This window comes from Hypanus sabinus, chromosome 11 (assembly GCF_030144855.1).
Source record: "Hypanus sabinus isolate sHypSab1 chromosome 11, sHypSab1.hap1, whole genome shotgun sequence".
In the NCBI taxonomy this organism is placed as follows: Eukaryota; Metazoa; Chordata; class Chondrichthyes; order Myliobatiformes; family Dasyatidae; genus Hypanus; species Hypanus sabinus.
The window spans coordinates 2,049,705-2,073,356 of NC_082716.1; the positions used below are offsets into that span (position 1 = coordinate 2,049,705).

Genomic DNA, 23,652 nt, shown 5'->3' on the forward strand with positions numbered 1-23,652 from the left:
CTCCCACAGTGTGACCCTCCCTCGGTACCCCTCCCACAGTGTGACCCTCCCTCAGTACCACCCCTCCCACAGTGTGACCCTCCCTCAGTACCAACCCTCCCACAGTGTGACCCTCTCTCAGTACCACCCCTCCCACAGTGTGACCCTCCCTCAGTACCACCCCTCCCACAGTGTGACCCTCCCTCGGTACCCCTCCCACAGTGTGACCCTCCCTCAGTACCACCCCTCCCACAGTGTGACACTCCCTCAGTACCACCCCTCCCACAGTGTGACCCTCTCTCAGTACCACCCCTCCCACAGTATGACTCTCCCTCAGTACCATCCCTCCCACAGAATGACTCTCCCTCAGTACCACTCCTCCCACAGTATGACTCTCCATCAGTACCACCCCTCCCGCAGTGTGACCCTCCCTCAGTACAACCCCTCCCACAGTGTGACCCTCCCTCAGTATAACCCCTCCCACAGTGTGACCCTCCCTCAGTACCACCCCTCCCACAGTGTGACCCTCCCTCAGTACCACCCCCCACAGTGTGATCCTCCCTCAGTACCACCCCTCCCAGTGTGACTCTCCCTCAGTACCACCCCTCCCACAATGTGATCCTCCCTCAGTACCACCCCTCCCACAGTGTGACCCTCCCTCAGTACCACCCCCCACAGTGTGATCCTCCCTCAGTACCACCCCTCCCAGTGTGACTCTCCCTCAGTACCACCCCTCCCATAGTGTGACCCTCCTTCAGTACCACCCCCCACTGTGTGATCCTCCCTCAGTATCACCCCTCCCACAGTGTGACCCTCCCTCAGTGCCACCCCCCACAGTCTCACCTCCATCATTACCACCCCTCCCACAGTGTGACCCTCCCTCAGTACCACCCCTCCCTCAGTATCACCCCTCCTACAGTCTCACCTCCATCAGTACCACCCGTTTTTTTACAAAACGATATAAGTTTATTTACACGACAAATACAAACATTTAGTATTTATAAGACAGTGTATAAATTCAAATTAAATTATGATTACTACTATTCCCTGGTGTCTCTCCGCTCCTGGAACGCCCACCCCCCGCCAATATACCCATTGTGACCGCACACTCCCTCTCCAGGGACAGCCGGGCACGAATGTGTCCTCGGAAAAGGGACAGGCAGTCGGCCCAGACAGCCTCTTCCACTTTCCACCGCCTAGACCCGTGAATGGCCATCCTGGCCAGGCCCAGAGCAAGCCCAGCGGGAGATCCTCCTCAGGACCCGCCCCGTTCCGTACTGGGCGCCCGTACATGAGGAGCGCGGGGCTGAAGTGATTCAGAACCTGAGCAGCAGTCCCTTCAGACACTCAGACAGGGGCCGCGACCTCTCACATTCCATGTAAACGTGGTGCACTGACCCCTCCCGGCCACAGAGAGGACAGGAGGACGGGTGTCAGTGAACCCGCTCAGAAATCTGTTTCCACGGTACTGTCCGAATCAACACCCTCCACCCCAGGTGCCCAATGTACAGGGGAAGGGCCCCTGCGTAAAGAGATTTCCACTGGGGACCCCCTCCGCTGCCAGACGGTAGCATGGACCGCCAAGGTGAGTCCGGTCGGCAGGCGAAGGCAGGGAAGTGAAAGGTGAGCAGGCGCAGCTCGCACAAGAAACGCTTCGGAGCGTCACGGATCGGCATGGTGGGCATCCCCGCAAGACGGCTCACATTGTGCGGGACCCTCTCCCATGGGGTCTCCCGTGGCCTGGCTCCGAGCTTCGGAGCGTCACGGATCGGCATGGTGGGCATCCCCGCAAGACGGCTCACATTGTGCGGGACCCTCTCCCATGGGGTCTCCCGAGGCCTGGCTCCGAGCTTCGGAGCGTCACGGATCGGCATGGTGGGCATCCCCGCAAGACGGCTCACATTGTGCGGGACCCTCTCCCATGGGGTCTCCCGAGGCCTGGCTCCGAGCTTCGGAGCGTCACGGATCGGCATGGTGGGCATCCCCGCAAGACGGCTCACATTGTGCGGGACCCTCTCCCATGGGGTCTCCCGAGGCCTGGCTCCGAGCTTCGGAGCGTCACGGATCGGCATGGTGGGCATCCCCGCAAGACGGCTCACATTGTGCGGGACCCTCTCCCATGGGGTCTCCCGAGGCCTGGCTCCGAGCTTCGGAGCGTCACGGATCGGCATGGTGGGCATCCCCGCAAGACGGCTCACATTGTGCGGGACCCTCTCCCATGGGGTCTCCCGAGGCCTGGGTCCGACGAGCAATTCCCCTTCACTTCCCCGAGGCCTCACGTCACCCACGGTGTCAGGATGGTGAGCAGTCCCCTTCGCAGCTGGAGGACCATTGTAATGTATTATGTGAGTATTTGTAGGTCACAACCATGTCCCACCAACGCAGGAGCGCCCTGTCCGGATGAGACTAGACCCCATACCCTCAACAGCTCTCGGTAAAAGCGAGGCATAACCTCCTGCAGACAGCGTCCCCGGAGGAGAAAGGGCATCGCCAGTGCATGCCGCCTCGGAGGGTGGTCACAGGGGTGGAGTGCCGCCAGCTGGGTACACATGTACACCAAGGACTGGCCGGCCTCTGCGATCAGAGACTCAGAACCCAATGCCTGCAATTGTCCCAGAAGAAGTCCATCAGCCTCTTCTGAGCCCTGGAGACAAAAGAGATGAGCGGGGCTAAAGTCATCAGCCGGTAGCACATCATGGAGGCGACCAGCTGACTCATGACTAATGTCCTTCCCGGTTCAAGATCGCACGAAGGGGGCCTGACCACCGTCCCAGCCGAGCAGAGGTCCTTGTCTCCAAATCCCATTTGTTGCTGGCCAGGCCTCCTCCATCGATCTCAGATAGGCCGGCGGGTAGAGGAGAGGGGTGGTCACAACCCCTCCGGAAGGAAGTCCACCTGCCACTGACCCTCCTAGAGGCCCGCGCTCTTCTCGCTGTTGACCCTCGCAGAGGATGCGGCCGAGAAGAGCTGCTGGCGGTCTCGCATCCTCTGTAAGTCCGCAGCGTCCGTGACCGTCATCGGGGTAAGCTGAAAGGACGACCTCCATGCCCGGTTCTCGTTGAGCCAAACCCATTAACCTCTTACGGAGAAGGCACAGGAATGCCTCCACGTAAAGAGAGTACAACTGCCCTGACATGGGCCACCCCTGACACCCCCCACCCCCCATCAAAGCACAAGGGCGCTGTCAAGGACCCGTTGACGAGGCACTCCGGGGTCCGGTAGTCGGATGCAGGCCAAATTGTGGCCCAAACCCGAACCCTCGCAGCGTCCCAAAAAAGTACCCCTGGTCCCTGTGAAACGCCTTCTCTTGGACGACTGACAGACCAGCCTCCCGGCACAGGTAAATCAGATCTCGGACAAGGTGGCTATTGTCCTGGATCGACTGCCCCGGGACCGTGCAGGACTGGTCACTATGGACCACTTCCGCCAGCACGGGGCCCAGACCACTGGCCGATGCGCGGGCACCCCGCACTAAGGAGGGATACTGGGTACAAATTCCGCAGGCTAAGGAGCTCCCCCTTCTTTGGCAGCAGGACCATGACTGCTCTGCACCAAGAGAGGGGCATCTCACCCGTCGCCATGCTCTCCCCCAATACCCTGGCATAATCAGGCCCTAGGGTGTCCAGGAAGGCCTGGAGAAATTCGGCCATCAACTCATCTAGCCCAGGGGACTTGCCTCTCTGTAGCTGCCTGAGGACACTGGTCAGCTCCACCAAAGACAGCAGGGCACCTAGACGCTCAGCACCCCCAGGGCTGACCCTCGGCAAGTCCTCCTGCAGATCCTCCGTTCATCCTCACTGCACGGGTCCGGTGAGAAGAGAGCCTCACAGAAGGAATGCATTTCCGCAACAATTCCCGCGGATCGTGACGGTGGAACTGTGCTCTCCCAGTAGCTCCACCAGCTGACACCCCTCCCTCTCGAGTGAGAGTAGAAGAGGGGCGAAGCGAGGTCCAGATCCTGCGGCACCTGGACCTGCGACCTAACATAAGCACCTCGGGACCTCTCAAGCTGCAGGTGCCTCAGCGCCTCCTCCTACCTCCGGTACTCATCCCGGAGGGGCTGGTCCCCATTGGTCAGACCTAGCCGGGACTCCAAGTCGACCAGCTCCTTCTCCGCAGGGAGGTCGGTGACCAGTGGTGCTCCGCGGGGTACCCTCCTCTTCGTGATTTTCATAAATGACCTAGGTGAAGAAGTGGAAGTGTGGGTTAGTATGTTTGCTGAAGACAAAAAGGTTGGGGATGTTGTGGGCAATGTGGAGGGCTGTTAGCGGGACATCGATAGGATACAGAACTGTGCTGAGAAGTGGCAGCTGGACTTCAACCTAGATAAGTGTGAAGTGGTCCATTTTAGGTCAAATTTGAAGACAGAATATAATCTTAATGGTAAGACACTTGGCAATGTGGAGGATCTGATAGATTTTGTGGCCCGTGTCCACAGGACACTCGAAGCTGCTGCACAGGTTGACAGTGTGGTTGAGAAGGCGTATGGTGTGTTGGCCTTCATCAGCTCTGGGATTGAGTTCAAGAGCAGTGAGGTAAAGTCACGGCTATATAAGACCTTGGTTAGACCGACTTGGAGTACCGTGCTCAGCTCTGGTCACCTCACTACAGGAAGGATGTGGAAACTATAGAAAGGGTGCAGAGGCGATTGACAAGGATGTTGCCTGGATTGGGGAGCATGCCTTATGAGAATAGGTTGAGTGAACTCGGCCTTTTCTCCTTACAGCGACGGAGGATGAGAGGTGACCTGATAGAGGTGTATAAGATGATGAGAGGCATTGATCGTGTGGATAGTCAGAGGCTTTTTTCCGGGGATGAAATGGCTAGCACGGGTCAGGCATAGTTTTAAGGTGCTTGAAAGCAGGTACAAGCGGGTGTCAGAGGTAATTTTTTCACACATTGAGTGGTGGGTACGTGGGGCCGGTGACGGTGGTGGAAGCAGATAAAATCGGGTCTTTTAAGAGCCTCTTAGATGGAGCTTAGAAAAATAGAGGGTTATGCGGTTGGGAAATTCTAGGCAGTTTCTAGAGTAGGTTACATGGTCGGCCAACATTGTGGGCCGAAGGGCCTGTACTGTGCTGTAGATTTCTACATTCTTTGTTCTAAACTGATCAATCTCAGGCATCTGCCGCTTGGTCGATCTGCGAGCATATTCCCGGCACAACAGTCGGGTGTGAACCTTGCCCACATCCCACCAGAGCCTCAGGAAGGGGAAACTCCTCTGCTCTCCCGCCAGGACTCCCAGAACAGCCGGAACCGGCCGTCCTCCAGCAGCCGCTCGTTGAAATGCCAGTCCGCGGACCCCACCCACACCCGGTGGTCCGAGCAGGCAGCCGGCCGAATGGAGGCGGCCGGCACCACAGAGATGTAGAGCTGGTCGACCCGCGAGCCCCCACCCCCTCTGTATCTCCTGGAGAAAGCACAGAGGTCAGGGTGAAGGCTCCACCAGATATCGACCGAGGACACGACCAACCCCGGAACTTCCTCACCGATGCTCGAATACTCTGAGGAGCGGTGCGGTCCCGCTCCTCGAGGGCGCAACTGAAAACACCCCCAGGATAAAGCACTGGCTATGATCTACGGACCCCAGCAACGCAGACACCTGTCGGACTCCTCCCGGCCACGGAATGGACAGGTGGCGGGAGAAGTCAGTGAACCTGCTCAAAAACCTGTTCAACGGCGCTGCTCACCTTCCACCCCAGGTCCCCAGTGTACCTGCTCCGCTGCCAGACGCGACTTCCAAGCAGTGAAAGGTGAGCAGGAGCTGCCGGCACAAAAACACTGAAACCTCACGGAGGGGCACGGCGGGCATCCCCGCGGCACCCTTCATGTTGTGCGGGACCCTCTCCCAAGACCTGGGCCTGATGAGTGATGAGCACTCTCGGCTTCCACCACCCACATCCATAATGTGACTCCACCCTCAGCTCACCCTTCCCCCCCCCCCCCGTCCCACAGTGAGGAGCTCCCTCAGAACTGCCCCTTTATGCTGGGTGATCCCTCACTGTGGAACACAATGTTGCCCAATTCCCGGAGCCCCTGAGCTGCCCCTGGTGGCTTGTTAAACTGGCCGGAGAGCTGCCCCGGGTACCAGTGCGAGACTGTGTTGACAGAGTGCGGTCTGACGATCTGTGTTGTGGTTACGAGTTGTCTGTATATAATCTCCACACTGAGCGCCCTGCCTTCGACAGAGGTCAGGTCTCGATCGGGAGGATAATGTTTCACAGACCACGGCCCGATCACCTTTCATCCTCAGCCTTTCTCCCGGTTAATGGATTCTCCTTGGGAACACTGAGCTGTGGGCAGTCTGGAGCAGCAGCAGGGGTGAGGGGTTGAGAGGTGAGAAGGAGGACTGAGGGACCTGGGGCAGGAATGGAGTCTGGTTATTGCTGATTGGCTGTTAAGTGGCCAAGTCGCACGCACACCCCGTTACACAAATCCTGCCACAATGAGCAACGAGGCTGCTGGGGGTGCAGAGTCTGTTCACGTAGGGTTTGGGGGGGGGGGGGGGGTGTTGTACATCACTGGGTTCAGTGCTACCATACAGACCTACCAAAACACACACACCTCGCACACGCGCGCACACACACACTCAAAAACATGCACAGACACCCACACCTCTCTCACATGCACACACACACTCACACAGTAAGACACATATACCAACCCCCACAGTGAGAGACACACACTCACACACGTACACACACACACACACACACACACACACACACACACACACACGCACAGTAAGACATACATACCAACACCCACAGTGAGAGACACACACACACACACTCACACACGTCTCCCACACACACACACACTCACACACGTCTCCCACACACACACACACACACTCACACACGTCTCCCACACACACACACACACACACACATACACATTTGGACAGGTACACTGATAGGAAAGGCTTAGGCGAGGTAAATTTCTTTGTTCTTCATCCGTTAGTACACAGAGTGGTGAGGATGATTCTAGGGTTGTGTTGTGTTCTTTGTATGAGATGAGAGGACTTGGGGAGACCTCAGTCTCCTGGATAATCACATCTGCAGCAGGTGCACCAAGCTCCACAGTAGTAATCTCTGGTTAGCTACCTGTGCCCCATGCCAGTGAGGGCAAGAATGGGACGATTTGGCAGAGGAACTGGTGCAGGGGTAAGGGTTCAGATTTCTGGATCATTGGATCTCCTCTGGGGAAGGTATGATCTGTACAAAAGGGATGGGTTACACCTGAACCCAAGGAGGCCCCATATTCTGGCAGAATATTTGCTAGAACTGTTGGGGAGGGTTCTCAGGGTTATTGGAACTGGAGTGACCAGGCTCAGGCTGGGTCAGTTGGTATACAAGCAGAGGTACTATGTAGACAGACAGACAGACATACTTTATTGATCCCGAGGGAAATTGGGTTTCGTTACAGCCGCACCAACCAAGAATAGTGAAGAAATATAGCAATATAAAACCATAAATAAATAAATAGTAATAAGTTAATCATGCCAAGTGGAAATAAGTCCAGGACCAGCCTATTGGCTCAGGGTGTCTGACACTCCGAGGGAGGAGTTGTAAGGTTTGATGGCCACAGGCAGGAATGACTTCCTATGACGCTCAGTGTTACATCTCGGTGGAATGAGTCTCTGGCTGAATGTACTCCTGTGCCTAACCAGTACATTATGGAGTGGATGGGAGTCACTGTCCAAGATGGCATGCAACTTTGACAGCATCCTCTTTTCAGACACCACTGTCAGAGAGTCCAGTTCCACCCCCACAACATCACTGGCCTTATGAATGAGTTTGTTGATTCTGTTGGTGTCTGCTACCCTCAGCCTGCTGCCCCAGCACACAACAGCAAACATGATAGCACTGGCCACCACAGCCTGATAGAACATCCTCAGCATCATCCGGCAGATGTTAAAGGACCTCGGTCTCCTCAGGAAATAGAGACGGCTCTGACCCTTCTTGTAGACAGCCTCAGTGTTCTTTGGCCAGTATGTAGTGAGACTGTCATGAAGGGCAGGCAGATTATAGAACAAAATTGCAAAATTTGGTCAGTGGGCTGAGTTGTAGTGTAACATGCGGGCAAAGGCAAATGATCTTGTATCACTGAACAGGTAGTGCTGAGCAAACTTGTGGGTCTGAAGATAGACAAGTCCCCTGGTCCTGATGGAAAGCATCCCAGGGTCCTGAAAGAAATGGCAGAAGTTATAGTAGAGACGTTGGTGATAATTCACCAAAATTCTCTGGACTCTGGGCAGGTCCCAGTAGATGTAGGCAAAAGATAGGTCACTATAGGCCAGTTAGTTTAACATCTATAGTTGGGAAAATACTTGAAGCGATCATTAAAGAAGAAATAGCGAGGATTCAGGAAAGAAATGGATCCATCAGGCAGATGCAGCATGGATTCAACAAAGGCAGGTCCTGTTTGACAAATTTACTGGAGTTCTTTGAGGATATAACGAGCGCAGTGGACAGGGGGGAAAGATTGGACATTACTTACTTGGATTTCTAGAAGGTGTTCGATAAGGTGTCACATAAAAGACTTATTCATAAGATCAGGATGTATAGAGTTGTGGTGATGTATTAGCATGGATAGAGGATTGGATAACCAATAGAAAGCAGAGACTAGGGATACATGAGTGTTACTCTGATTGGCAATCAGTGGTGAGCTGTGTGCCACAAGGGTCAGTGCTAGGCCTGCAACTATTCACAATATCCATTAATCCTGGTGGCCGAATATAGTATTAATAGCAAGGCTCTTGGCAGTGTGGAGGATCAGAGGGATCTTGGGGTCCGAGTACATAGGACACTCAAAGCAGTTGCGCAGGTTGACTCTGTGGTTAAAAAAGAGTACGGTGTATTAGCCTTATCAGTCGTCGAATTGAATTTAGGAGCCAAGAGGTAATGTTGCAGCTGTATAGGACCCTGGTCAGACCCCACTTGGAGTACTGTGCTCATTTCTGGTCAGCTCACTACAGGAAGGATGTGGAAGCCATAGAAAGGGTGCAGAGGAGATTTACAAGGATGTTGCCTGGATTGTGGAGCATACCTTATGAAAATAGGTCGAATGAATTTGGCCTTTTCTCCTTGGAGCGAAGGAGGATGAGAGGTGACCTGATAGAGGTGTATAAGATGATGAGAGGCATTGATCGTGTGGATAGTCAGAGGCTTTTTCCCAGGGCTGAAATGGTTGCCATAAGAGGACACAGGTTTAAGGTGCCTTGGAGTAGGTCCAGAGGAGATGTTAGGGGTAAGTTTCTTACTCAGAGAGTGGTGAGTGCGTGGAATGGGCTGCCGGCAACGTGGTGGAGGCGGATACAATAGGGTCTTTTAAGAGACTTTTGGATAGGTACATGGAGCTTAGAAAAATAGAGGGCTATGGGTAAGCCTATTAATCTCTAAGGTAGGGGCATGTTTGGCACAACTTTGTGGGCCGAAGGACCTGTATTGTGCTGTAGGTTTTCTATGTTTCTACGTGGTGCGATTGTTAAGTTCGTGACCTAAGGAGATGAGTTATACAGCTCTCGTTACATGCAAATGCATGGAAGTACAGATTATTATTTAAATGGTAAAAAATTGCAGCACGCTGCTGTGCAGAGAGACTTGGGAGTGCTTGTGCATGAATCACAAAAGGTTGGTTTGCAGGTGCAGCAGGCGATCAAGAAGGCAATTGGAATGTTGGTCTTCATCGCTAGAGGGATTGAATTTAAGAGCAGTGAGCTTATGCTGCAACTGTACAGGGTACTGGTGAGGTCGCACCTGGAGTACTGTGTGAAGTTCTGGTCGCCTTACTTGAGGAGGGATATACCGGCTTCGGAGGCGATTCAGAGGAAGTTCACCAGATTGATTCCAGAAATGAGGGGGTTACACTATGAGGAGAAATTGAGTAGCCTAAGGCTATACCCGCTGAAATTCAGAAGAATGAGAGGAGATCTTATAGAAACATATAAAATTATGAAAGGGATAGATAAGATAGAGGCAGGAAAGTTGTTTCCACTGGAAGGTGAGATTAGAACTAGGGGACATAGTCTCAAGGTTCAGGGGAGTAGATTTAGGACAGAAATGAGAAGGAACTGCTTTTCCCAGAGAGTGGTGAATCTGTGGAATTCTCTGCCCAATGAAGCTGTGGAGGCTGCCTCAGTAAGCATATTTAAGACAAGGTTGGATAGATTTTTGCATAGTAGGGGAATTAAGGGCTTGGGGGGAAAGGCAGGTAGATAGAGATGAGTCCATGGCCAGATCAGCCATGATCTTATTGAATGGCGGAGCAGGCTCGATGGGCCAGATGGCCTACTCCTGCTTCTATTTCTTACGTTCTTATCACAGTTAGAGATTGGCAGGTATGACATTAACCTACTCCAAGATCAATCTAATCCTTTCTTCATCCATTTTCCTCCATCTTACTATCATCCAATCACCTATCTAGGAGTTTATTAAATGTCCTGAATGTATCTCTGTCTACTACCACCTTGAAAATGGGTTCCATGCACCCACCAGCATCTGTGTAAAAAACCACCTTATACTTCCCTCCAATCACTTTAATGTTATGTCCCCTGACTGTCCATTCTATCTATCCCTTTTATCAACTTGTACACCTCTATCAAGTCATTTCTTATCTTCCTTCACTCCAAAAAGAAAAGCCCTAGCTTAATCAAGCTATCCTCATAAGACATTCTCTCTAATCCTGGCAGCATCCTGGTAGATCTCCTCTGTACCCTCTCTAAAGTTTCCATATTCTTTCTATAATGAGGTGACCAGAACTGAATACAATATTCCAAGTGTGGTCTAACCAGGGTTTTGTAGAGTTACAACATTACCTCACAGCTCTAGAACACAAACCCCCCACCCCCACTATTGAAGGCCAAGACGCCATACTTCTTTTTAACAACACTATCAACTAGTGTAGCAATGCTGAGGAATCTGTGGATATTTTCAAAGGGATCTGAGGGTTACAATTTCTGAATATCTGGATCTCACTGCCAGAAAAGTTGGTGGAATCAGATACTGTCTGAACGTTTATGATTCCTTAAGGGTGTTATAGCTGGCTGTGGTAATGGGGACAAGCTCCCACCACCTATTAAATGCTCCTAATAGCACACACCACAAATACCCTCTGACAACCAAGTCTAGCTCCTGACTTTCACATGTAGCTTAGCTACTTCCAGGAGATGGAGCGAAGGCAGGTTACTGGCTTAAACCAGTCGCTTCAGGCAGATGGAACTCATCAGCTGTAGTCGGCAGCTCACCTAGGAGAAGGAAAACTCTGATCTCAAACCTTCACTGCCTTGTGGCTACACCCACTCATGGGGAAGACTTTAGGGGTTAAAAGTCCGGAGCTGGAGTCCCTAAGGCAGTTCTACGTTGAGTTCAATGCTGAGTGGTCTCTTGCGATGCTGTTGGTGCAAAACTGTGTCAGTCTCGGCTGTTCCTTTGGGTTCATTAGATGCATGGAGAGGGGGATCTTGCTACATGGGCAACAGCTTGCTCTCCATAGTGTACTGCCCAGGCTTGCATATCGAGACAGCTCGGATGCAATGTCCATGATTGACCCTGACTGATGAAGGCCTCAGACTGCATTTGTCTAAGAGAATAATAAGCCAGAGTGGAGATCTCATCCCAGAAACAAAGGGTTCCTTGTGACTATACAGGACCAGGTGGTTAACACCAAAAAAAACAAAAATACAAAATAAAAGACCAACAAATACAAGACAATAAATGCTGAAAATGGCAAGAGAAACCAGAAACAATCCAACACATTACAGGATCCTGCAGCAGTTTAACACAATCTGATTACTTACACAGGCACAATCAAGTGGCAAAAATCATTCACCAACATCTTGCTTTAAAATACAAACTCTTAAAAGACTATAAAGACTTTTTTTAAAGACTATCTTACTATAAATACAAGCCTGGTCCAGCTTTACAGTCAGAGTCCTGTAAATTATATTATGATCAATCCATTATTAAATTAGGACAATCCATAATAACCATCCAGATATAATATTACAGGATAAACCAGCAAAAACTGCTTATTTAATAGATATCACCATTCCAAACAAACATAACTTACAGAAATCAATCAGTGAAAATCACCAGAAATATGCGAATTAAAAGAGGAAATTGAAAGACTTTGGAACATGAACAGGGTATACATTATCCCCATAGTAATATCTACAACTGGGATCATCCCAAAGTCACTACACAATACGCCTACATGGTCATATTTATGTAAATCTTCAGAAAGCCACAATACTAAGCACCATGAGCATAGTCCAAAAGTTTCTAGCAATTGGGAAATGAGTGTGTTTGGCTGTGTCTGTGCCTCAGGTTTTACCTGCTTGAGCTGGGAAAAATAAAAATACAATAATAATAAGTAAGCAACAAATATTGAAAACAGGAGATAAAGAGCCCTTGAAAGTGAGCCTATAGGTTGTTGGAACAGTTCAGTGACGGGGTTAGTGAAGTTGAGTGAAATTATCCACTCTGGTTCTGGAGTCTGATGGTTGAGAGATAATAATTATTTCTGAACCTGGCAGTGTGTGTCCTGAGCTTCCTATACCACCTTCTTGATGGCAGCAATGAAAAGAGAGCACGGCCTGGATGGTGGGGTCCAAGAAGACAGCTGCTGCTTTTCCACAACTTCACTCCAGGTAGATGTTCTCAATAATGTGGAGGGCTTTATCCGTGACGGACTGGGCTGTATCCACTGCTTTTGGTAGGATTTTACGTTCCAGGGCATTGGTGTTTCCGTACCAGGCTGTGATGCAGCCAGTCAATATACTCGCCACTACACATACTGTATACTGATGCTTGTCAAAATTACAGGTAGCTTGCCAAATCTTCACAAATGTCTAAGGAAGTGGAAGCACTGCCGTACTTTCTTCACAATTGCACTTACTTTCTGGGCCCAGGACAGGTCTTCTGGAATGGTACCACCGAGGAATTCAAAGTTACCAACCCTCTCCACCTCCGATCCTCCGATGAGGAGTGGTTCCTGGACTCTGGTTTCCTGCTCCTGAACACAATAATCAGCTCCTTGGTCTTGCTGATATTGAGTAAGAGATTTGTGTTATGACACCACAGCCAGATTTTCAGTCTCCCTCCTATACACTGATTCATCTCCATCTTTGACTCTGCCTATGACAGTGGTGTTGTCAGCAAACTTGAATATGGCATTGGAGCTGTGCTTAGCCACACAGTCATAAGTGTAAAGTGAGTAGAGCAGGGGACTAAGCACACAGCCTTGTGGTACATCTGTGCCAATGGAGATTGTAAAGGAGATGCTATTGCCAATCTGAAATAACTGGGGTCTGCAAGTGAGGAAATCGAGGATCCAAATGCACAAGGAGGAATCAAGGCCAAGGTCAAGGAGTTTATGGATTAGTTTTGAGGGGATGATGGTATTGGATGCTGAGCTGTAGTGGATAAAGTATGCCTAGTTGGCCTTCTCTGAGGATTGTCACTTTGTCATGCCGATGAGCTCCGGAGATCCTGAGAATGATGTCTTCGGGAGTTTGGCTCCTAGTAAGGTCGCCCATGGCAGTGGTGTCAAAGGGGAGGTTCCAGACACAGATCCACAGCAACATCTCAACAGTAGAGCTGGTGATGACACATCACAATGACAGTGAAGGCAGAGTCACTTTGGAACACACAGCACTGGATCCTTACTGCCTCTGCATTGGCTGCCCATGCATCAGCCTCCTCATCTTAAACAGAGTCATGCTCAAGCATTCTCCGTTAAAGGAAGCAACCGCAACAACGCAGTTCTCTCGATTCCAGATTGGACTTTACAGCTGCCAGTCCCACCAATGGACAACCTCTTAGGAGAATATCATACTCAACCCCAGTGATCTCACTGTTACCTAGTTGGCCAGCTCGTCCATGAGATCTCACCCTCCCAGCCCAGCTACTACACTTGTCAAATGCCTTGATAAAGTCCAAGAATACAATGTCCTTCACCACCCTCAGCAATCTCTGTCACCTCTTCAAAAAAAACTCAGATTAGAGGGGGAGGGTTTCCGCTAACTAAGCCATTCTGACTACCCCCGATCAGCCCTACACCTTTCCAAATATCCAAGAAATTGCCTACTACCATCATGAGAATCAACAGTCTCGACTTACCAGGCTGATCCCTGTTGTCCTTCTTAAATATAGGAAATAATATGTGGTTGGATACCGAGAATAGCTATATACACAGATATATATATATATATATATCCCCCTCTTCTTTTTCTTTCTCCCTCTCTCTCTCTCTTAATTTCTCACTCTCTGCCTCTGCAAGCACACTCACACTCTCTCTGTGTCGCTAATCACTCCCTAATGACAAGTCCTCCTTATACTCTCTTTTTTTCTCCCTACCACCATTTATCTCCCTCTCAATCCTCTTCCACTATCCATCACTTGTCCATCTCTCTCGTTCACTCACTCACTAAATTTACCTTCCTTCCAACTCCTTTTTTCTTTCCTTCTCTAACCTTTTTCCTTCTCTGCCTCTCTGCTGCTTTTATTCTCCCTCTCTCCTGCTCTCTCGCTCTCTCCATCTCTCCAATTCTTTCTGTCTTTCCCTTCTCCTCCCATCTGTCTCTCTCCTTCACTCTCTCCCCCTCTCCTCATGCTGTCTCTCCTTCATTCTCTCACCCACTTCTCCGACTGTCTCTCCTTCACTCTCTCCCCCTCTCCTCCGACTGTCTCTCCTTCATTCTCTCCCCCTCCTCCGACTGTCTCTCCTTAATTCTCTCCCTCTCTCCTCCGACTGTCTCTCCTTCACCCTCTCCCCCTCCGACTGACTCTCCTTCACTCTCTCTCCCTCTCCTCCGACTCTCTCCTTCACCCTCTCCCCCTCTCCTCCAACTGTCTCTCCTTCATTCTCTCCCTCTCTCCTCCGACTATCTCTCCTTCACCCTCTCTCCCTCTTCTCCCACTGTCTCTCCACCCTCTCTCCCTCTCCTCCCACTGTCTCTCCTTCACCCTCTCCTCCCACTCTCTCCTTCATTCTCTCTCCCTCTCCTCCCACTGTCTCTCCTTCATTCTCTCCCTCTCTCCTCCAACTGTCTCTCCTTCACTCACTCCCCCTCTCCTCCGATTGTCTCTCCTTCACTCGCTCTCCCTCTCCTCCGATTGTCTCCGTTTTTCTCTATTTACCCCCTCTCTATCTCACAATCTCATCTCCATCTCCCCCCTCACCCCTCTCCTGTTTCTGTTTTTCTTCCCTTGCCTTTCACTCATTCCTCTGCTCTTTCTCTCTCTCTAGCTGTCCCTCTCTTCCCCTTCTCCCTCCCCCTCTCCCTCCCTCACTCTCCTCCCCTTCTCTGTGTTTCTCTCTCTCCCTCACTCTCCTCCCCTTCTCTCTCTCTCTCTCCCTCTGTCTCTCTCTCTCTCTTTTCCATTATTCATTGGCTTGCTGCCTCACGCTGAGAGTCACATTGAAACGGATTCTGATCTTTTGCACACATTGAGAATCCTGTGGCAATGGAATGCTTCGTTCAATATCATTTAAATAATGAATAATTGGCCTGATGTCACGCCCCAGGACTAAACAAAGAGGAAAGAATTCATCTGTGCTGAAATCGCGCAATGCAGGGGTGATCAATGCCTGAAGAATCTGAGAGCCTGTGGGGAATCTCAGAGAGAGAGGAGTGAGTGGAGGCCATTTGGCCCATTGCACACATTCTGGGACTGAGATCACAGCTGTGCTTATACCCAAATTTCCGGCAGTAACCATTCTGTAGGACTCTCTGCATCTCCAACAGCCTTTCCCCTGAACACAGAGAGTGACAGAGACCCCATGCCTGCCTCAGGTGGGAAACCATAAGACACAGAGCAGAATTAGGCCACTCAGCCCATCAGGTCTGCTACATTCCAAAACGCGGCTTGCTTATTTATTTATTTATTATTATTTGTGTTTTTTATTTGCACAGTTTGTCGTTTTTGCACATAGGTTGTTTGCCAGTCTTTGTTTCTGTGTCATTTTTTCCTGGGTTCTACTGTGAACGGCCACAGGAAAATCAATCTCAGTGGTGTGATAATAAATTTACTTTGAACTTTGAATCAAGAGCATCTCCCCCTCCAGGCGTGGTCTTGCCTCCATCTTGAACAGCAGATCCCCTGAGAAAGACCCCCCTCACATCAAACCAGTCAAAACCCAGAGTCTTTCACATCTTTCAATGAGACAGCCCCTGACCTCCAGAGAGTGCAGGCCCAACCTATTCAACCCCGGCTGAAAAACAAGCCTTGAGCTGGCAGAAGCTGTTCACGATGGATTCAGAATCTGACATACGATACTGTGAAACCAGGCACAGTACATTGCAAAAGATAATAACAAAACTATAAATTACAATAAGAAATACCTATACAAATTAAATTAAATAAGTAGCACAAAAAGAGAGCAAAGAAAAAGAAGTGAGTTGGTGTTCATGGGCTTATTGTCCATTCAGAAATCTGATGGCAGAGGGGAAGAAACTGTTCCTAAAACATTGCATGTTTGTGCTGTCGGGCTCCTGTACCTCCTCCCTGATGATAGCAATGAGACGAGGGCACGTCCTGGGTGATGGCAGTCCTCGATGACAGAAGCTGCCTTTTTGAGGCACTGCCTTTTGAAGATGCCCTCAATACCGGGGAGGTTAGTATCCAGGTTTATATGCTCACGGTCTTTCTCCCAGGGTAGGGGAGTCTAAAATGAGAGGGCTCGGGTTAAAAGTGTGAGGGGAAAGACTGAAAGGGGATCTGAGGGGTAAATCTTTCACACACAGTGCAGGCTGAATATGGAAGGAGCTGCCAGAGGAAGTGGTTGAGGCTGATACATCCTTATTGTTGGTTGTCTGTTGTATCTGACAATAACAGGAGATCTGTGTGGGAGGATTTTTAGAGTGGAAAAGCCATTATACTGGGGAGTTTCATTCAGACGTCCAGGCCCAGTGGTACGAGTAGACTTCCTTGGTGCACTGGATGCCCATGACTTCTGTGCCCTGCCATGCCCTTCGCTCTCCCCAGAGCGTTGCAGACCAGCTTCGTGGTCACTGGATCTCCTCTGCCCAGCCTGCTAGGACAGTCATGTCTCTGTCTCGCCAGCTACCCTCACCTGGTTTAGCGCACCTGTCAAAGTAGTGCACTGGGGTATGGCTGCTGTCACATGCGAACAGCGAGTGTTGTTGGGGAGGGGACATCTTGTGGGGACCAAAGATGAGTGAGCTGTCCCACAGTGGTCATGACAACCCCCTTCACCAGAGGTGCTACCCCTCCCTGGACACTCCGTACACCCCGAGCAGATGAATTAACTACACTTCAAAGACAGGGACTCTTGCATGGATGGGAAATGTTCAGAGAAGAGTTCCCAATCTGGGCTCCACAGAGCCCTTGCTTAGTGGTATTGATCCATGGTTGGAACCCCTAGTGCAGAGGGCTGGAGAATAAACCAGTCAAATGGAACATGAGGATGTCGGGCCAAAGGGCCTTTTCAATGCTGAATAACTCCATCACCAAATGGGGATGTGGAGCAGATACCAAGGTCTTCAGTCTGACGTTGGCAATGGGAAGGAAATGCAGAATGGTGGCTTTTCTTCCGGAAGATTCCTTCACCCCAACAAACATTCCCCACTCCTGCACTGAGGGAGGGTCACACTGTGGGAGGGGTGGTACTGAGGGAGGGTCACACTGTGGGAGTGGTGGTGCTGAGGGTGGGTCACACTGTGGGAGGGGTGGTACTGAGGTAGGGTCACACTGTGGGAGGGGTGGTACTGAGGGTGGGTCACACTGTGGGAGGGGTGGTACTGAGGGAGGGTCACACTGTGGGAGGGGTGGTACTGAGGGAGGGTCACACTGTGGGAGGGGCGGTACTGAGGGAGGGTCAGACTGTGGGAGGGGTGGTTCTGAGGGAAGATCACACTGTGGGAGGGGTGGTACTGAGGGAGAGTCACACTGTGGGAGGGGTGGTTCTGAGGGAGGATCACACTGTGGGAGGGGTGGTACTGAGGGAGAGTCACACTGTGGGAGGGGTGGTACTGAGGGAGGGTCACACTGTGGGAGTGGTGGTACTGAGGGAGAGTCACACTGTGGGAGGGGTGGTACTGAGGGGGCATCACACTGTGGGAGGGGTGGTACTGAGGGGGGTCACACTGTGGCAGGGGTGGTACTGAGGGAGGGTCACACTGTGGGAGTGGTGGTACTGAGGGAGAGTCACCCTATTGGGATATTGTGGATGAGACCCAAGTTCAATCTCCACCTTTGGCACTGTCTGTGTGGAGTTTGCATGTTCTCCTGTGATCGTGTGGTTGTCCCCGGGTGTTCTGGTTCCCTCCCGCATCTCAAAGGCATGGGGTGTCTAAGTGTACAACATGTTGGACTTTAAAGTGGGTGGGGTACGGCATCACAAGACACAGTTACAATTTATTAGATGGGGCAACCTTGCCACTGAGCCCATGTTGTGAAAAGTGTTGTTTGGTTAAACAACAAAGCCAAAGGCGTGTTCCAAAGGCGTGTTTCAGCATGACTGTGAAGAAGATGCCGAGCAGGGTGGGGACAAGCACACGCTGTCAGGACCACGCGGGCGAAGACCTTCCCAACGATGCTCAGCAAGGAGATTCCCCTGGAGTTGTAACAGTCGCTTCTGTCCCCTTTGTTCTTAGAAAGGGTGACAATGTTGCCGTCTCTCAGGCCTTGCAGCACTGCTCCCTCTATCCAGCACTGGCACAGTAGTTCATGTAGGTGGTTTAGCACGATGCCCTTTGTGCACTACATGCGTCTGGTAGAATGCCACCAATCCTGGTGCTTTCCCAGTGGGCAGGCTGTCCGCAAGGCATCCAGTTCCTGGCGCGCTGTCCGAGATACTGTTTTCTGTGGGGAAGAGTTCAGAGTGATGCTCCACCCATCTCTCCGTCTGCTTGCCTTTGTCTTTGATGGTCTCGCCTGTTGTGGTTTTCAGTGGAGCTACCTTGCTCTGGGTTGGACCGATGGCTTTCCTGATCCCCTCGTACATTCCACGGATGTTACCTGTGTCAAATAACGACTAAATACTTCCGCATAGTTGTAGCCAGTGGTCATTTGCGCAGCGTCTGGCTGTTTCCTGGGCCTTGCTTCTTGCTGTTCTTAGCGCTCGCAGTTGCCAAGTAGCAGCAACTGCTCCTGACTTGGATCTCCTGTATCGTCATTGAGAGCTGGTCGTAGAACTCGTCCTTTACGTCTTGTGTGGAGTAGCGGGTTGGGGCATAGACACTGACAAGGTTGACAGGCCCGTCGGATGTGTGGAGTCGAAATGAGAAAATCCGTTCCGTCCCTTTCTCGCTAGGCCCTACCATCTTCACGGCAAAGCCGACACCATGCTCTCTGGTCTCGTCTCGACCCTTCCCCTGCCAGAAGAAGGTATAGTCTCTCTCACGTAGGATTCCCGATTCTGCGAGACTCGGAGCATTGCGCTGTCCACTTGGAGTCTCAGCTGTCTTGCGTGTGTCACCCGAAGGTCACCTGGTCATGGTCCGTATATTCCAGCATCCTAGTCTGAGTGCTGGCTTCTTGCCTTGTCTTCTTGCTATGCCTGTTTACAGTCCGCATTTTGGGCGACTCGTGTCCCTGAGCCCCATGCACCCAGTGGAGCGGCCGGACTGTGGCGGGACAGCACCTAACTGGCTGGGGGCGGCACAGCTTGAGGCGGGCGGCAGCTGTCCAGTCAGATGCGATGTCTTTCCCTCCGTCAAAAGCAACCCCTGGCATCATGCTCTACGCCAATCGAGCGCAGGCTGATAACCGGTAGACTGCTTCTTTCCGTGTTGTATGTGAGGCGACGCTGGAGTGTCCTCTCCAGGGCGCAGGCCTGGGCAGGGTTGTATGGGAGACCAGCAGATGCCCAGGCAGCAAGTCTCCCCTCTCCACGCCACTGATGTTGTCCAGGGCCGATACAGCTTGGCACCAGTGTCATCGCGGGAGTTGCCAGAACGAGGATGAAGGCAACGTCGGACTGCCTTAGGGACTCCAGCTCCGGATTTGTCCTCTGGGTTTACTCCCGAAGTCTTTCCCGTTAGTCGATATGGCTGCAAGGCAGCGGAGGTTTGAAATGAGAGAATCAGTGACCCTCCATGCTCCTCCTATTCATGGACCTGTCCAAAATTCTTTTAAATATTGAAATTGAGCTCACACTACCACTTGCACTGGCAGTGTGTTCCACACTTGCGAAAGGTACCTTCTGAGTGAAGATGATCGCCTTAAATACTTCACCTTTCACCCTTAACCCTTGGCCTCTAGTTTTAGTCCCTTCCAACCTCAGTGGAAAAAGCCTGCTTGCATTTACCCTATCTAGATCCCTCATAATTTTTATATATCGCTAACAAATCTCCCCTCATTCTCCTACGCTCCAGGGAAGAAAGTCCTAACAGATTCACTGTAACTCAGTTTCTTATGCGTTGTGTCGTGCCTGAGATGTGAAGTTGAGAGGGGACGCTGGGGAAGTGCATGCAGGTGCCAGGTGGTTACATTACGGGAATAATAGCCTGTGGTTTCCAGTATCGATCCTGGGAGATGAATCTAAATCCCTCCAGCCAAGGAAATTAAATTCAGTTAATTAAAGAATGCTGCAATTAATGCCAAATGTCAGTAATGGTGATCAGGGTCCTGCAGGACTTGGTAAAATCCCTTCTGTTTCGCCGCAATTCTTCGGAGATCGGATCTTTTTGCAGGTCGGACACACTGTGAAGTGAGGGGCAGGGTTAATATCAGTGACGCTTTGCCAGATGTTTGACTTGTTGGCAGAAGTTCGAGGGTCTGAGAGAATATCTGTGAAAGGGTGGGATTGATGATGGTGATTGCAGCCGTTCTGTCTGTGAGAGGTGCAAATAGAGGTCAGTGAATGAAATAGAAAGATGGATAGCCAGAGACACTTCTCCAGGGTGGAAATGGCTAATAATATGGGAGAATAATCATAAGGTGATTGAAGGAAATTACAGGGGATTTGTCAGAGGCAGGTTTGTTTTGCACAAGATTGGTGCATGTGGAATGCCTTGGTGAAACATTAGGGTCAATAGACAATAGGTGCAGAAGTAGACCATTCGGCCCTTCGAGTCTGCACCGCCATTTAAGAAACTCATAGATAGGCACGTGAATGATGGGAAAATGGAGGGCTAGGCCCACGTGGCTAAGTACCGTTCCAACACCATATACAAGTTTGCTGATGACACCACTGTTGTGGGCCGTATCAAAGCTAGGGGATGAATCAGCATACAGGAGGGAGATTGAAAGTTTGGCTGAGTGGTGTAAAAACAACAACTTCTCACTCAATGTCAATAAGACCGGTTGTAGACTTCAGGAGATGGAAACCAGAGGTCCACAAGCCAGTAATCATCAGAGGATCAGAAATTCCTGGGTGTCACTATCTCAGAGGACCTGTCCTGGACCCATCATATATTATTGTGAAAAAAACATGACAATGTGTCTACTTCCTCAGGAGTTTGCAGAGATTTGGTATGTCATTGAAAACTTTGGTAAACTTCTATAGATGTGTGGTGAAATGATTGGTTGCATTATGACCTGGTATGGGAACACCAATGCCTTTGAGCGGAAAGTCATACAAAGGAAAGTGGATTTGGATCGGTACATCAAGGGTTAACCCTTCTAACCATTGAACACATCTACATGAAACTTCGCTGTAGAAAAGCATCATCAAAAGTCCTCACCACCCAGGCCAGGCTCTGTTCTCACTGCTGCCATCAGATAGAAGGTACAGGAGTCTCAGGTCTGGCACCACCAGGTTCAAGAACAGTTATTACCCCTCAAACATCAGGCTCTTGAATGAAAGAGAATAACTGCACTGACTTAAGACTCCATTATATTGTTATTTCTTGCTATTTATTTATTATCTGTATTTACACAGTTTGTTTACAGTTCCTGATGTTTACAGTTTACTGTTACTGTTCTATAGATTTGCTAAGTATGCCTGCAGAAAAAGAATCTCAGGTGGTGACGTGAATGTACTCTGATAATAAATTTTACTTTATACTTTGAACTTTGAATGTAGGAGGAAAGGGTTAGATTAATCTTACAGTGGGTGAAAGGGTTGGCACCACATTGTCGGCTGTGGGGTCTGTACTGTGCTGTGATGTTCTATAGTCTATGTCATAGATTGGGCTGTATCCACTATGATTTCCTGTTCAAGGACATTGGTATTTCCCAATTTCCATATCCCTCCATTTTGTCCATGTTCATCTAGTTTCTCTTTGCCTGTATCATCACCCCGATAGCGTGTTTTCCGTACTCATCTCTCTGTGCATAAAACAAAAGCTCGGCCTGCTTGTCTCCTTCAAATTGCCTGTTCTCGCCTCAAACACAGGCCCTCTAGTTTTAAGGTGTAACCTGTCCCTTTTGTATAGGTCATTGGGATCTCCAGGTATAACCTGTACAAAAGGGAAGGTTTACACCTGAACCTAAGGGGACCAATATCTTGCGGGCAGATTTGCTAGGGGTTTTAAAACAAATCGACAGGGGAGTGGGAACCAAAGTGATAGGGCTGTTGGTTTACAAACAGAGGCAGTGTGCAGAGAGACTTTCAGGGAAGACAGGCAGATGAGCCATCAGTGGGATGTTAGTGGGAAAGACTCAAGGATCTGAGTAGCCTAATTCTTCTCCTTTGTCTCATGGTCGTACGGTTTATTTAACCATTCATTCACTCTAGCCGTGCATGAGCCAGGGGGTTGAAATGCCCATTGACTGAATGCTAGCATGACTGATTACTGAACTGTTCTCACCAACTCTACAGGCAAAGTGTCAGATGTTTCATTCACTGTTGCTGATCACTGGTGCAGAAGACAGTAGAGCTGGTGTGTGTGTGTGTGTGTGTGTGTGTGTGTGTGTGTGTGTGTGTGTGTGTGTGTGTGTGTGTGTGTGTGTGTGTGTGTGTGTGTGTGTGTGTGTGTGTGTGTGTGTGTGTGTGGAAAGAAAGATGAAGAGTGTGTATGTTTGTGTATCTGAACATGAGTTTGTTTAGAGCCACAAAGTCAAGAGTAATACAGTATGGAATGGGCCTTCAGCCCATCTACTCGAGTTTGGCCCACAAACTTCAGAACCTTTCCTATCCTCCTATCCATGGTTTTTATCAAGATGGATTTTAAATGTTGTTAATATACCCACATCAGCCATGACTTCTGGCACCTCATTCCAGGTATTCACCACCCTCCGTTTGAAGGAGCTACTCCTGATATCTCACCATCCTCACCACCCTCTGTGTGAAGGAGATGCCGCAGATATCTCACCATCCTCACCACCCTCTGTGTGAAGGAGATGCCGCAGATATCCCTGTTATTGGAGTATTTAATTCAAGTAACATCTTGTGTAGGGGTGGGGACTTCTTCCCTTTTCCTGTGCAGTCCTGAAGAAAAGTCTTGGCATGAAACATCGACTACTTATTCATTTCCATAAATGCTTCCTGACCTGCTGAGTTCCTCCTGCATCCTTTGATCTTAAACCCATGTCCCCTTTTGTCTGTAACCCCCATCTCTGGAGAAAAATCTTTGAGCTTTCTCCATATCTCTGCCCCTCATGATCTTATGTCCCTCGATCAGGTCACCCCCCTCAATCTCCTACGTTCCAGGGAAAACAATCCTGGTCTACAACCTCTCCTTGTAACTCAGGTTCCCAAATCCAGGTAAATCTCTGCACTCTTTCTAGTTTAATAATATTGTTCCTAGAGCAGAATGAT

General features: G+C 50.2%; 1 protein-coding gene across 1 annotated transcript; it reads right to left on the minus strand.

The window, feature by feature from the left end:
* Window positions 1–1,286: 1,286 nt before the first annotated feature.
* LOC132401523 (uncharacterized) lies at window positions 1,287–5,891 on the minus strand. The gene is made up of 2 exons (XM_059983546.1): window positions 5,670–5,891; window positions 1,287–4,160 (listed from the first exon to the last, which is right to left on the minus strand). The coding sequence occupies exon 2, from the start codon at window positions 2,157–2,159 to the stop codon at window positions 1,413–1,415; it is 747 nt and encodes a 248-aa protein (XP_059839529.1). The 5' UTR covers window positions 2,160–4,160; window positions 5,670–5,891; the 3' UTR covers window positions 1,287–1,412.
* Between the last annotated feature and the right edge of the window lie 17,761 nt (window positions 5,892–23,652).

Bases quoted from the DNA above. Each gene is read 5' to 3' on its own strand.
- LOC132401523 (XM_059983546.1), bottom strand. From the start codon at position 2,159: ATGCCCACCATGCCGATCCGTGACGCTCCGAAGCTCGGAGCCAGGCCT.